Source organism: Coturnix japonica, chromosome 4 (assembly GCF_054131305.1).
Source record: "Coturnix japonica strain WE chromosome 4, WE-NBRP24, whole genome shotgun sequence".
NCBI classification, from domain to species: Eukaryota; Metazoa; Chordata; class Aves; order Galliformes; family Phasianidae; genus Coturnix; species Coturnix japonica.
This window is the reverse complement of record NC_140666.1, coordinates 75,766,847-75,782,517: the sequence shown is the minus strand read 5'-3', so window position 1 is coordinate 75,782,517 and position 15,671 is coordinate 75,766,847. Positions and strand designations below refer to the sequence as shown.

Here is a 15,671-nt window from a genome sequence, read left to right as displayed (position 1 = left end):
AACCCTCTACTAAATCATGTCCCTGAGCACCAAATCCAAACGGCTCTTAAACACATCCAGAGATGGCGATTCAACCACCTCCCTGGGGAGCCTATTCCAGTACTTAACTATCCTCTCTTTAAAGAAGTGCTTCCTAATATCCAACCTAAACTTGCCCTGGTGCAACTTGAGGCCATGTTCTGCCTTTTTTCTTGCTTTAATAGGTCTTAAAACCAGTTCCAGAGGGGTCATGAAACCAGAATTAACATTTTTTAAAAAAAGAAATGCCAACACAATTGTCATCTTTTCACAACAGTTGTAGAATGTTTTGTATCAAGACAGCAAAGCATTAAAGAAGGAATTTAACACAAACAAGCAGCCCAGAACCTTGAATATGACAACTGTTAGCTTCTTCTCAACTTGCAACAACAACAGTCTGCTGGGATTCATCCCCCTCCCCACTGCAGTCATTTGGAAGACAACTCGTGTGTTCATCTCTCAAAGGCATTAAAACATGAAAACCGTGAAGTGTAAAAGACGTCGAGGAGAGCACAAAAATTATGGCAGTGCTGACATGTCTGGCAGCTCTTCAGAAATAGTACGAGATGCTGATGCACGAGCGGGTGCAAATGCCAGGACTCCAAGAACTGGGAGTGTTTCTAGAAGAAACGGCAGCTGTAGTTGAATTAGTCAGAGTCTCATGAAAGGGGTGGGGAAGACAATCTTATTAGAAAGTTGTGTTTGGCTTGGAGATTTCTGTTCTATTTTTACTACTTCTAAATACGTGCCAACAGAACTACTGGTTTTTAGCAATTGGGATTTAATCATCTTATTCACTGATTTTAATCATTTTCTCTGGCAAACCTTAACCAACAGGAGATAGTTATCTATTTGTCCAAATAAAAGTTTATTTAAACAAACAGGAATCCATTAGAAGGGCTTCAGTTGCAGATTTGTTGAGGTCGTATGGTCCAACTCCATTTCATAGCACAACTAAGTCAGATCAGCTGCTCCACTGTTACATCCAGTCAAGTTCAACAACCTCAAAGAATAGAGATTTTACTGTGTAACCGTGCAACCTCTTCCACTAATTAACCACTATCATTATGAAGGATTTTCTTATACCCAGTTGAAAAAAAACCCTCTCCTCAAATCTGTGATTAGTTAGGCAAACTGCAACTCCTCACAAGACAAGACACTGAATGTCTGACAGCCAACCCTAAAGTTACTTGGTTCAAATGAAAAACAAACAAAATCAATGAAAGAATACTTATGTTTACCTATGGTTTACCATGTTAAAAAAACAATATTATTTCATTATAATTTAAAACTGTAAGTTTCTGCCTCCAGTTGTCTGCAATTAAAAGTGCTTGCATATATTACTTAAGAATACGCATTATTTACAGCTTATCTTTTTCTGTCTCAAGACAATAAAGATTGTTTAAGTTACTCCTTAAGCATCCTGGAGACAGGAAAGACACATACAACTACTGAAACATAAAAATTATTTAGTTCTCAAGTACCAATGAACAATCCCTTCTTTCTGAATGAAGGAAGAGCACAATAGCTACCAGGGACTCTTAATGTATAAAATGTGCTTTTTCAAAAAGGACATAAAGAAAGTAAGAAATCACAAAAATACACTAATCATTATAAAAACCCAACCTCTCCCTCCCACAGCTCTATGGGGAATACACAAAAGCTACAGCCCAGACCAGAAGCCCTAATTTTCCCTTCACCAAATGTCTACGGTATTTCCAACAGTCCAGAATAGTTTGAACTACTCAATTTCACAGCACAGACTTCTCAGCAGACACTGAAGAAAAATATTCCTGTCTGACTCATCTCTCAGAGCTTCCAGAACTAAAGTTCAAGTAGAAAACAAGCTCCTGAATACCCATAACAGCATTTTCTCTGTTCAGTAACATTCAAACAAGGAATACTGATACTCTCCTATCACTCATATAAAGATTTCCAAAAAATTCCAGCAACAGCAGATTGCAAAGTCCACATTCTGCAGCACCATCACAACAGAAACTAAAATCAGAAACTGCAACTGCCTGATAAACTTTATTTTTTTTAATTATTTTTATGTTTATTACAGACATATATATATACACATATACACACATATGTATATATGTGGATCAGTACTAAGGAGCACAGGTGAAAAAAGACTGCCTACAAATAACACTACCTTCATACTGCATATTTTCCAAGGTATAGTAGTAAATTCGAAATAATAATTGGCAAACCTCTGTTGTTATTTACAGTTTAATGAATATCCAGTTCTTCTGGTATCTAAATATTTAACTGAAATCCACATCTGTCTCTTCCTCCTCTGTCCCCTCATGTGCAAGGACAAATGGCACTTCAGTAAAAGATTATCTAATCTTCCTTATCCATGCAAAGATCAACAGACTGCATCAGTTAAGCTGACAGACTTTGGATAATGCTATATAAAGAACCTTTATGATGAAAAATTCACTGTTACAGGTTTGTGCAAGAAGTAACTTCTACAACTAAGTGGCAGGAGATCATAACAATACACAACATTAGCAAAGTCACTGAAGATTACAGCATTGAATACCTTTTGGAACACACACTGGTTACTAGTAAAATCTTGGACCTCTTTACTCTTACTCAGCCATTGATTTCTCCCTACCAGAGTAGATGTATACACAGTATAATCATTCTCCACTGTAATAAACAAACATTCCATCCTCCAGTTAAACAAAAGCTCTTATTTTGGTTCTGCTACCAACCTGTTTACAAAATAAGGGATTAATGAAATCTACATTTTCATAAATTAAGAGATGAGCACAAAACTATGAACAAACAGATTCAGAATTCCTACTTGTGGTAAGGAAATTTCAGCAGCCAGCTGTAAGCATTCTTTGTTTTTAAAGGCACCACTCTGAATTAATGAGATGAGCATGCAATTCCACAAACCTGATATAAGCAAGGCTTCCTTAAGCTATATAAAATACAAAATTAAAATTAAAAGAAATCAGAACTGTTTCCATAATCTGCCCTCCCCTACTCAAAAATCATTTTGGAAAAAACAAAATTTACTTAGTCTTATAACAAGCTATTCATGAAATGTTATCTTGTCCATAGAGCAGTCTCCATAAAAATGGCAATTCCCTCACTGGGAAGTGAGAAGAAATGACTTAAAATGCTTAAAATTATAAATGATAGTTAATTGGTACAACAGTAGTTGCATCAATAGATAACATGTTAATGCCCACAACTACACACACAGACTGACACAAACTAGAAAATTAAAATAAACACATCTGGAAATTTTCTCAGTGCTTAGTGCATCCTGGATTCCCCCAGCAAATTGCAATATATGTAATTATATTCTCCTTTCAAAACCACATAGACTTTACTACTAAAAGTAAATATTTCTTCTTTGTTTCTACTCTTTCTAGGTCACTGAATGAAGTTTCCTTCATATCTAATTCTAAACTTCTTTGTATTAAGAGGGAAAGAATGCAGCAGGAAAACAAACCCATGATTTCTTCAGAGAGAACAACAGCACTGAGAACAGCTTTGAGGTCTGAATAGAGACGCACTGTTGGAGAATTGGGAGGGTGTTTCTGTTATGTCTGAAAGAGGCAGACACTTGAGCACTCCAGCTTTTGCCAGCAGTGTTGAAGGCCAGAAACCATTCTGCACACGTACGTACTCCCTGTTTTGAAGGCAATAAGCACATAGGCAGAAAAAGTCAAATTTCAACACCTTCTTCCCTTCACTTTACCTGCCATAGACACACACATCAGAGCTCTGTTACTACTGATGTAATCATTTAACAGGAGATATTTGAAGGAAACAGTACATATTTCACAGTTCTACCATAGACTAAATATTCTTTCACAGAAACATCCACAGTTCTATTCTAGTTATTCCCAGTTATAATCCCCAAATTTTAGAAAGTTTCCAGTAATAAGGTAATGCAAGAAAATTATAATATTCTGTATATACTATTAAACCATATTATCTTTACATTTTCTTGAAAGGGAAAACAAAACAGCCTGCTTTTTATGCAGACACAACACTAATGTAAAAACTGATGGTTTTGAAGAGAAGGATTGTTAGTTGAAGTAGAAAAGTGGCAACAACAAAATATCACATACACAAAAGAGATCCTCCCAGTGAAGAAGAAAATACAATATATGGGTGAAATTTAGCCAACACATTTTTCCAAGCACATGATTAATAGCGGTAAATGTTTTGCATTTAAAACATATCAGGTAGGAAAAAAAAGGTAAAAAATTATTTTAGCTTCTGCTGTATCTTTCATTTTGCATACTCAAAAGGCATAGGGAGACTTATGAGAGAAACAGTATGTTATTTTTTCAAACTACCACCTCTAAATATATGTATGCATATACTGGGCTGCAGAATACATTCAAAAGAACATACAGACATCTTTCCTTAAGGTGTTTGCAACAACTTTTCAAAGTGGAGCTTACATGTAAGGAATTATTTTGTTTAGCTCAGAAAAAACAAAAATCAAGGCAGAATTCAAGGATCAATAACTAAGGTTACCTAATGAAGTCTTGATATCCTTCTACTACGCGGAAGGTGCTAAATTTTCATGTTGAAAAAATCAGAGATAAGGTGTAATTTCAAATTCTGTTTAATACCAGCTGCAATACGGTACTCTTGTCCAGACTACTGAAAATCATGATGAAATATTTCCCCTAACAAACAGCAGTGTATTCAACACAAGAAAGCAGTCTGAGTTTCCCTGGGCAAAGGTACCCTTTCAGATTCAGTTCAGAAAATGAATCAAGGGAATGACTATTCAACTCTGTTTCATAAAATATTTTTATTGCATAATTACCCTCCGTCCTAAAGTTACACAAACAGGTCTTAAGAACATTTACGGTAGAAAACTAAAAAAGAAAAAATGGTCATTAGTATGTCACACCAGTTATCCCTTCCTTCATGATGAAGACACCTAACTCTCAATAATAATTTGTTACGGCTTACACCAGCACACACAAAGTATGTTATCTCATTCAAATTAAAGCACCATATCATCTGAAAAGCTGCCTGGTCCAGATCTCTTTAAAGGTGGAATGCATGACAGATTACTTACTACTTTATTTTCCTTTTCTTGACAGGAGATTTAAAAATGACCTAAAACCCCTTATAAGTAACTGGTACCAAATGGAAGAACTCTAGATACTGATTGTATTAAACACAATTAAGACTTAGATTCATGGAACAAATGCAAATGATCATCTCTAATTAGAGTTTCAAGTATTTCCTGTCTGAAAATTGTAATGAGTTGCAAGAACTACCAGTTGTCAGCAGATGCTTTTATTACCCAGTGCAATGATGCCAAAATAATGTGTAAAGATCAAGAATGCTGTCCCTGCTGATAACCTTGCCTCTCTGGCACAAAAGCTTATTTCTATAATAAAGCTCATCTGTCAGTGCAGGAGACGTATCTTTTTCTCCTAGCACATGGGAGGTGGAATGATAGAAGCATCTGAATTTAGTGAGCCCAGGTGACTGGGACTGTAGCCTTCAGTTTCAGAGGATGAATAAAATACTTTTAATCCCCTGAAGCCAAAAGACTTTGGAACTCTTCCTAGATGTTGCAAGATGATTACAAAATTGGCTACTTTCCCAGTCAAATGGCCTAGAAAAATCCTTATCTATAAAGTTCCTGCTTGCTCCCAGGTAGATCAACCTGCCAATCCTGACCTTCTATCAGCCAGAAAAAAAGCTGACTATAACAGAAGCTACAATGCTTCCTATCCCACAGGCAATATATCATCTGAAAGAGAAAGTGAAAACAGGAATCAAGAGAAGTTAAAGAGGCTACTCCCATTGGGCTCACTCCCATTTTTCCCATACACATGATATATACAAGGATGGTAAAATAACAAGAAAAACCATTGACATATATGCCAATAACAAACTGACATCGCATACACCCTCTTTTAGAAGTTATAATACACTTGCTTCCTCTAGAAAAGTCATAGAATCACCAGAGTTGGGAGAGACCTTTAAAGGTTATAGAATTGTTTGAATTGGAAGGGACATTTAAGACCATCTAGTTCCAACCCCCCTTCTATAGGCAGGGACACCTCCCACTTGACCAGGCTGTTTGAAGCCCCATCCAGCCTGGCCTTGAATGCTTCCAGAGAAGGGGGCATCCACAAACTCACCGTACAACCTGTTCCAGAGTCTCACTACCCTCACAGTAAAGAATTTCTTCCTAATATCTTGTCTAAATCTACCCTCTTCCAGTCTAAAATCATTTCTCCTTTTCTTGTTGCTACATGCCCTTATAAAAAGTCGCTGTCCAGCTTTCCCATAGGTCCCCTTCAGGTACAGGAAGGTAATCTAGTCCAACTCCCCTGCAATGAACAGGGACACCTACAGCTATATCAGGCTGCTCAGAGTCCCATCCAGCCTGACCTTGAATGTCTCCAAGTACAGGGCATCCACCACATCTCTAGGCAATCCATTCCAGTGCCTCGCCACACTTATTTAAAAAAAAACAAAAAAAAACCCTTTTTCTTATTTCCAATAAAGATCTCCCCTCTTTTAATATGAAACCATTTCTCCACATCCTATCGCAACAGACCCTGATAAAGATTCCATCCCCTTCTTTCCTATAGCCCCCCCCTTTAGATATTGAAAGTCTGCTATCAGGCCTCCTCAGAGCCTTCTCTTTTCCAAGCTGAACCACCTCAGCTCTCTCAACTTGTCTTTGTAGGGGAGGTGTTCTATCACTTCAATAATTGCTGTGATCCTCCCCCAGATGCACTCCAACAGGTCCACATCTCTTCTGTGCTGGGAACTCCATATCTGGACTTAATACTTCAGCTGAGGTTTCACCAAAACAGAGTAGATGGGCAGGATCACCTTTCTCAACTGAAAAGGTGATCACTCTTCTTTTGATGTAACCCAGGATATGGTTGGCTTTCTGGGCTGCAAAGGCACACTGCTGGCTCATGTCCAGCTTGCTATCCACAAGTACCCCCAAGTTCATTTAGGGAGGGCTATACTCTATCCTTTAGCTCCCCAGGTTATATTAATAGTGAGTGCTGCCATGACCAAGGTGTCATCTTGTATTTTTCAAACCCCACAAGGTTCACTATTCAAGCCTGCCTAGTCCTCTGAGGGTGGCAACCCATCTCTCATTAATGTTGACTGCAACACAGTTTGGTGTCACCTATAATCTTACTGAGTTAGCACCCAATCCCACTGTCATTGCCACTGATGAATTTTTGGGGTTTGCTGGCCATTGTCATTCTTGTTGGGTTTGATTTATGCAGGTGGGGTTTCTGGTTTGTTTGGGGTTTCAATTGGTTTGTTTGGATTTTTTATTATTTTTTTTTTTTTCATTTACACCTAGTTTCATGGCTGCAGCTTTCACTAAGTAACCTTTTTGCTGTCATGTAAAACTCATTTTCATGAATTCTTAAAATACATTAACTCTGCATTCACAAAAAGCTACATTCAAATAAAACAGAAATATCTTGATACCAAAGTTATTAATGAAATAAACAAAACATAACTCTTATTTTGAAGTGAAATATATTTTTAAGAAGCACTTACAATCTTTCAAGAAGGTTTAATCCAGAGAAGGAACAATTCTTCAGCTCTGTTATTTTATTGTTGCTCAGAATCCTGTAAATAAGAACAGAAAACACTATTATTACAGATTGAATAACAAAATGATTTGCTATGCTATTTACTAAATAAGCTGAGACTTCCTTCTATCCATTACTTCTTGCTTTTTGAAGGACCACATGGAACTGCAGGTTACTTCTTCCATACGGTAGCCTGCTTCAAACACACTCATTTGCAAATGCAAACTATTCTCAAAATATGAAATCTCATGGATGCCTCCTTACTTCACAGGTTGCTCTTCCTAGCACATTTTTTCCTGTTTTCCTTCTGAAACCATTTTTGAATACCATTCTGGCATTAAAAACACTCCTTAGTAAAGAGTTTCACATTGCAGAACTTGAATAAAACACCTTATTGCCTTTGTTTTCATCATGGCTTCTATCAGTTTCCTTCAGTGCCTCTCCCTTGTAGCACTGAAGCAAGCAGTGATCAATCTGTATCTATCCTCTCTTTACCACACACAATTGTATATTGTTCCAGACTGCCTCTTGCCAGATGGGAAGATGCATATTTTCCTTAATTACTTCTCACACACAAAAGTCATTTTGTACTTTCTTACTAGTTTCAGAGCTTTTTCCAGTTTTATTACACTCAAAATCTGAGACTACAAAAAATGAAATAGCACTCAAAGCTTGGAAATGTTACAAACCTACATAGCGATGTAACAATGTTTTATTTTGTTCCCTATTGTTTTCCTAGGGACTCTTAACAACTGGTCTGCCTTTACTGAAAACTGAAGTATGGTGGTCAGCCCAGTGCCTGCCATCTCACATATGAAGACAAAACTGTTGTTATTACCAATAAAATTTTTTACTTCCCCAATGTGCTGCTTCTGCCATTTTGCTGCCCAGTTATTGGTTTCATAAACTTCTGAAATCCATCAATGTATCCTCATCCTTATTAAGTAACTCAAATTGTCACCCCAAAAGCCCATTTCTACAGGTCACTAACAAATACATTATTACATTTCAGGTCTGGAAGAGTCCATTCCATTGAGAAGACTGACCATTTACTTCCAAGTTTGCTCTTATCTTTTAGCAATTTAGCTATTGATACAATGTTTTCTCATTTTGCGCTGTCATTTTTCTTCAAAAGCCATTGGCAAGGGACTGCAAGATGCCTTTTAGAAAATCTCCTATGTCTTACTCCATCTACAGGATCATCTTTGACAATATTTTGCTGATTGTGAAGAAATCCACAGTTTTGGGAGGGAAGAACTTCCCACAACAAGATATGTTAGTTCATCCTAAGTGGGATTTCAGCCATCCATCATTTGACTTTCCATCCCCGAGTTCTTCTAAAAAGCTCTCCAGTGTGTACCATCTCATTCTGTAAAATTTATTCACTCTGTCAATCTGTTCCATAACTTCAGCAATAGTCACTTCAGTTTCTGACAGATTCTCTATCAAATGTGTCCTGCAGATCCAGCAAGTCTGTTCTCTTCTTCACTTGCACCAGTTATATCCTCAGGCTGGATCACGCTGCTTCAGCACTAACAACTGCCACTCTGCCACTAGGAGATTTCCTCCACTCTGCTACATATTTCAGATATCCTTTACAGTAGCAATAAAAACAAACACACCTTTCCTCCAACTCATAAAATTTATTATCTGATGACAAGGTTTAGTACTTCTACACACATCAAGAATGAGATGAAACTAAAAAACACAGAGGTATCTTCTATGAAAACAGCATCACTTTGACATAGCCATATATTACACTGAGAAATCTGGAGAAGAAAACATAGATTGCCACAAGCATCTATGGTTTCAACAAACAATGCAAGCAGGTTTTTTTTGTCTCAAAGCTCTGGCTTTGAGTCAGTGTCTCTTAATCACACACACATACACAGGATCTAGACAGCTGAACAATTTTTGTGAAATTCTATAAGAATCTTTCATTTTGACAGGCAGGAGGTTTGAAAATTCCTGAAGTTAAAAGTGAATCAGTCAAGCAAGGTAACAGTTCTGATGCTTAAAGGAGATCCTGTCTTTTCTCCTTCTCTGCCAGTTACATCACATATTTCTGCAGCTAATCTCAAGTCATCTCTTCTGCCCAATGCTCCACAAGCAATGTTAAACTGCAGAAATACTCAAGCATCTCTGAAGACATTATTTTACACATCTACTGCATAAGCATGATCATCACAGTACTCCAAACAGCCAGTCAGTCCTGGGTGAAAAATGATCACAGCAATGGATGGAAAGGTAGAATTGTTAAAAATTAGCATTTTTCTTAAAGTGTGCCAAAAAAAAATTGCTGTTAAGTTTGCCTATAATTCCTGTAACATCCACCGAAGTGTCAAGCTAAGAAGAAAATCTGCTAAAATTGCCCCTCACCTGCTTCTGTGATAACCTAAATGAGTCAACAAGTAACACACACACATGCACCACAAGTTTTAAAGACAGAAATACAAATCAAAAACTCATGGGTGATCTCCCTGTATCAAGGAAGATCCAGAACAGAGCAGAATCAAAATATATATTTCTGAGACTGAAGTTTGGCAAGGCTGAATGCTGATATTTTAATAGTAAAAGAGAAAAAAATTAAAAAGAAAACTAATCTTTGGCATGGAATGCCTGAAATATTATTAATACTTAAATAAAGTGTTAAAATTAGTACACCACAAAGTTTGAAGCTATTTTTACTTTTATTCTGAGAAAGGTTTCAACACAGGCAGAAAGAAGAAATAGAAGGTAGGTACAGGATTCATTTTGCAGTCTAAGCTAATCTGAGCCAAGTACACATTTATTTCCACATCTTTCAGTGTGTTTCTGGAACCAGGAAAGAAAAGGAATAAAACAAAATAAATGAAGCTTATAAAAAAAAAAAAAAAAAAAACAAAAAACCAACCCCAAACTGCATTATTACTTAATGCAAACAGAATATAAGGCAAAACAGCAGCAAAAATAAAACAAATCCAATTTAGGTCTGTGGTTAAAAAGGAAAAAAAAAAAAAGCAAACCCATGTTTTCTGACATTGCCTATAAATAACAGGCCTCAAGTAGAAGCCTTTGACTATCTGAGCACTAGGTATATCTGTCTCTGGAGTGTGATGTACAAATTATAGTCAGCCTGATTTAGTATTTTCTGTGGAAGCTGCTACTTGCTCAACCATAACGGTTTAGTACAATAAATGATACATTTTACAACACTCCATATAACCTAAGACATTTCATCATACTTAATGCTGTAAGTGTAATCTTTAAAAAATGTAGTTTAAAACTTGCTATTAATGTACTTAGTCTATACATTATTAGAAGTGTTTAGGGATGTGGCATAACATGAGAAAACACTCACTTCAAAGTAGACATTTGATATCCACTTTTACAATTCCTGTGTATTAATGTATGGCAAAGTGATGGGCTACTATGCACTACTTAGATAAAGACAATTATTTGTGATCAATAATAACTTTATCAGTTTAAGAACATAATTCTTCCTAAGAGGGAAGTGATTCTGAAAATACCTGAACTTTTTCATCATTAAGAAGTTTGAAGGGAAAAATCATAGAGAGAGAAATTTCACTCATTCTTATCTTGCTCAACTCTTTTGTAACAAGTGACCCAACAGAAATGATGCATCTGGAGGATTCATTGAAGAGGTTCCCATGGCCAAGCATCACCGATGCACTGTATTTCTTTTAAACTGCAAATCAGATATTGGCTTGCTTCTTTTTTCCTGTTCTGTTTTTAAGAGCAAGAAAACCTGCTTGAATCAAATGCATTTTGCTTACCCACTAGCCATCTCCATGTAAGAATACAAACTGGTATATGGAACTACTAAATACAAATATACCACAGCATTAACAGGAAAAGGCAGCTGCAAAGCAGGTTCTGGACAAAGTCTCAAAGCCATCTTAAAATATTTCTCTTTTCCTCAGAATGGAATAGATGCAAAAAGGTAACCTGAAACAATGCAACACAGTAACAATCCTCTTCCCATAGAAAATAAAACAGAAAGGCTACCCCAACTTTTCCCTTATCTGATAAGCAGTGCTGAAGTTTGCCTTCATCAACTATAGCTTGGTTTGGAAAACCTTGCTTTCACCGTACTCCAGAGCTTAGTAAAACTCTGCAAAGAAACTTACCCCTGACTCATTAATTGGCAAGATCTTTAGCAACAGATGCCCAACTGCTACTATGCAAAACACTTAGATCACTTAAAAGCAGATCAAGTTGCTGCCATAAGCCATTTCTTTTTGACAGTGCAGGAAAAGGGGAGAGGAGGAGAATATATGAAAGTCAAGGCTTGTTTTGTCTTTACCTTTAGAATGAGCTAATGTGCTAGAAGTTCTGTCTTAACAAAACTACTGCTCCTAAGCCAGGAGTATGCTAGTCAGGAATTCATCTCCAAATTTCACAAATGAATCCTTTCATAAGATGCTACTGATTTACACAAACCCATTAACACTACAAATAGTCAAAATGGTCTCTAAGAAGTACAAAGAATGGGAGACGGCAAAGCTGAATGTTGAAGTAGCTTTCGGAACACAGTTTAAGAGACTTAAACAGAGAGTCAGGAAGCAGAAAATAAATCAGATCATTTCATGGCGATAGTTGTATACTCTAAGGACTGGGAAAGGGACCACTTGCAAAAATTAGGATGGTACAGATGGTTATTTTAGACTTTCTGTTGAAAGCAGTGAACATGCAAAAAGAAATATTTTTCGAAGTTCATCTTGTAGAAGCTGTGATTTAGCAAGGACACAAAAACAATGTTTTTGAACAGTTAGTAGTTTGCCTTCTAGAGAGTTACTGGCCCAGAAGGCCAACTGAGTGTTCTGGGATGCATTAAAAAAGGGAGAGGGAGGTGATTGCTCCCCTCTACTGAGTTCTTGTGAGGCCCCATCTGCGGTAGTGTGTGCAGGCCTGAGGTCCCCAGATCAAGAAGAAAATGGAGCTCTTAGAGCGGGTCCAGAGGAAAGCCACTGAGATGATCGGAGGGCTGGAGCACCTCTCTTGAGAGGAAAGGCTGAGGGAACTGGGCTTGTTTTGTTTGGAGAAGGCTTCAGGGAGACCTCATTGCAGTCTACCAGTATTTGAAGGGAGTGTATAAGCTGTTTACAAGGGTGGATAGCAATAGGACAAGGAGAAGTGGTCTTAAACTGATACAGGGGAGGTTTAAGTAAGATATCAGTAGGAAGTTTTTCACACAGAGGGTGGCGATGCACTGGAACAGGTTGCCCAAGGAGGTTGTGGATGCCCCATCCCTGGAGGCATTCAAGGCCAGGCTGGATGTGGCTCTGGGCAGCCTGGTCTGGTGGTTGACCCTGCACATAGCAGGGGGATTGAAACTAGATGAGCACTGTGGTCCTTTTCTACCCAGGCCATTCTAGGATTCTATGATCAAGTAACATAATGAGCAGACCACAAACAGCACTTGTTTTCATTTCTGGGTTTACTTTTAAGCAATCTAAAAGCTATTATACAGAAAAAGAATTATGAGACTTTCCAAAGTCCCTACTAAAGGGCAACAATAACAATACAATTAGGGAAGCTTAACAAGGAAGCATTTCCAAAATCGATGTTCACAACAGATAAAGAATCTTCTGTGCTATATTATCATTATGCACATTAGGTAATATTAAAGACTATGAGCTATGAAGTTACCAAATTAAGTCTGTGTCTATTTTTATCTTTCCAGGCTGGAAAGCCTACCTAGGATAGAAAACAAGGAGTAGAAAGCAGCATCCAGCCTTTTCCCACACTGGGTTGCTGGTCCTAAAGCTAACCAAAAGCACTGGCAATCTAACCCCTTTGGCCATGACATCCTCAGAGACTTTCTCAATGCTCTCTTCCAACCCCTGTATATCTGTAGCATCTGCATCAGTGTAAGTGACTGACTTCTGCTGCAAACCTTGCTCCCCTTTCTTCTACTCCTTCCTGGCTTTCTCTCGCCCAACAGACACACAATTTTTAGGACACAAGATTACTCTACTCCTCCAACCCTCATATATACACAAAGCAGAATAGCTCACTTTACAGGAGATATGGCACACACGCCTAGCCAGACCCTCTTAACTTAGAGAATGTATTGGCTGTAGCAGCTTAAGTCCTATCACAGAAGTATTAATTATAGCATATGCTGTCAAACCCACAGTCTCATGTATTTATATTTCCAGTGAGTACATTACCCGATAAGAAAGTACTTTGTCTAGACATGATTTGTCTAGACATGTTTGCAGGTACTTCCTGTCAACTGCCAACATGCAGACACATTTGCACAATAATTTATATCCCAGCCCTATTGAAGTTAACAGGTTTGGAACAGTTTAGTTCCTTGGACTGACTGCACGTGGAGGCATACAGAGAAGCAAGAGCAAGCCACCCACAGAGCCAGAGCCTGGAGGTAAAGGTGCATGCCTGGCATGCCTGCTCGGGCTGCAGCATTTCAGCCAGCTAACATGGATGTCACTTTCTGCTGTCAGCAGGGAGACTTTACTTTCCTGTCCCTTGCTCCAAACCATTGCTGCATCAAAAGCAGGGAGGGCAAGAGGAAGGGGCTCCAGTCTCCAGCACAGAACTGTAACACACCTACTGACTGCCAACCACAGAAAGAAGCAGGTTTAATGAGACCATCAACACTGTTGTGAGGGTTCCTTTTGAGGGCTGCTGTTGCCCTGAAACACAACTCTGAGGCAGCAGATAGGGTTAGGTTCTTTCTGACAGGATGATTTCAGAAATCTGAGCACAACTGCTGAGCAAATTCTGCCAATTGCTAAGTTTCAGGGTTAAATCTGTTCTGTAACAACACGGTTTAACTCATAACAAATTAGCTTTTTAATCTGACAGAGAAGTCTTGCGCATCTCCTCAGATGGCAATACCACATCACACAGACAAAAACAGAACAGTTTTCCAAGGTACTGCTTGATGGTCCATTTCCTCATAGCAAGCAGTTCCTAAATGTACAAAGATTTCCTGGGTACCAGTTCTATTTCCAAGGACTCTTGTTCACCTCTCACTAAACCAGTTGTACTCCTTCTGTACCTTATTAACTCTACTTTTACTGCTTCCAGAGGCCTAATGATCTCCCACCTCCATTACCAAGTGCATGCAAAAAAGCTCCCATTTCCTTTACCCCTCCCCAGCTGCCAGTCATGGTTTCTGCTCACCCAACAAAGCTCCAACATCCCAGACATGCAAGGGAAGTGTTAGAACCAAAGTTGAAAGGACGAGTTCTTGAAGCTAAACAGTGAACAGCACATTGAAATGTACGCATAAAGGCCATATCTGTTCACCATATACGTATATATCACCATATATTCACTATATATGTTAAAGAAATTACTACAACACTGCAAGAAACAGCAGAACACTACAGAAATTTGAGTACCCCAGTGCACATATAATAAAGAACAGAATGATAGTAGTTATTTAGGTAGAAGAAAATATTACAAATTAGAAGAAAATGCTGGTTAATTTGTGACCTAAGTTTCCATGCGATGCTCAAATATACACGAATGATAAGCATATACTGTATAGGTCTACAAGAATAACAGAAATTGAAACACCACCAACAACTCTTGCAGGTTGGATGTCACCGGTAAATTGTGGATGTGATGATTTTTAGGTTGGATATTAGGAAGAAATTCTTTACAGAAAGGGTACTGGAATAGGCTCCCCAGGGAGGTGGTTGAATCGCCATCCCTGGTTGTGTTTAAGAGCCATTTGGATGTGGTACTCAGGGATATGATTTAGTGTAGGGTTGTTAGAGTTAGGGTACTGGTTAGGCTGTGGTTGTACTTGATGATCTTCAAGGGCTTTTCCAACCTGGGTAATTCAATAACTCTCAAGTACTGCACTGTCTCCGTATTTCCGTGTGTTCTTGAGAAACACATATTTTGTACAGTTCACGTATCCAATAACTGAAGAAAATTTTAAGATAAGTTTTAATGGGAGTTATTAGCCCTTTGCGTCTTCAAAAAATGTTATCACTGTTGAAGTTATTAGTACAGAGCACTTACAACAGTCTCAGATAGACTACATTAACAAAAAAGGGATTAGCTGTCAAGAGTACCATT

General features: G+C 38.0%; 1 protein-coding gene across 2 annotated transcripts in view; it reads right to left on the bottom strand.

Annotated features, from left to right (window-relative positions):
* ADGRA3 (adhesion G protein-coupled receptor A3) overlaps positions 1-15,671 on the bottom strand; it is a 50,795-nt gene that overhangs the window by 30,859 nt on the left and 4,265 nt on the right. For both annotated transcript variants that reach the window (XM_015862794.2, XM_015862795.3), the window contains exon 2: positions 7,573-7,644. In XM_015862794.2, the coding sequence (XP_015718280.2) occupies positions 7,573-7,644 (72 nt within the window). The remainder of the gene's footprint in view (positions 1-7,572; positions 7,645-15,671) is intronic.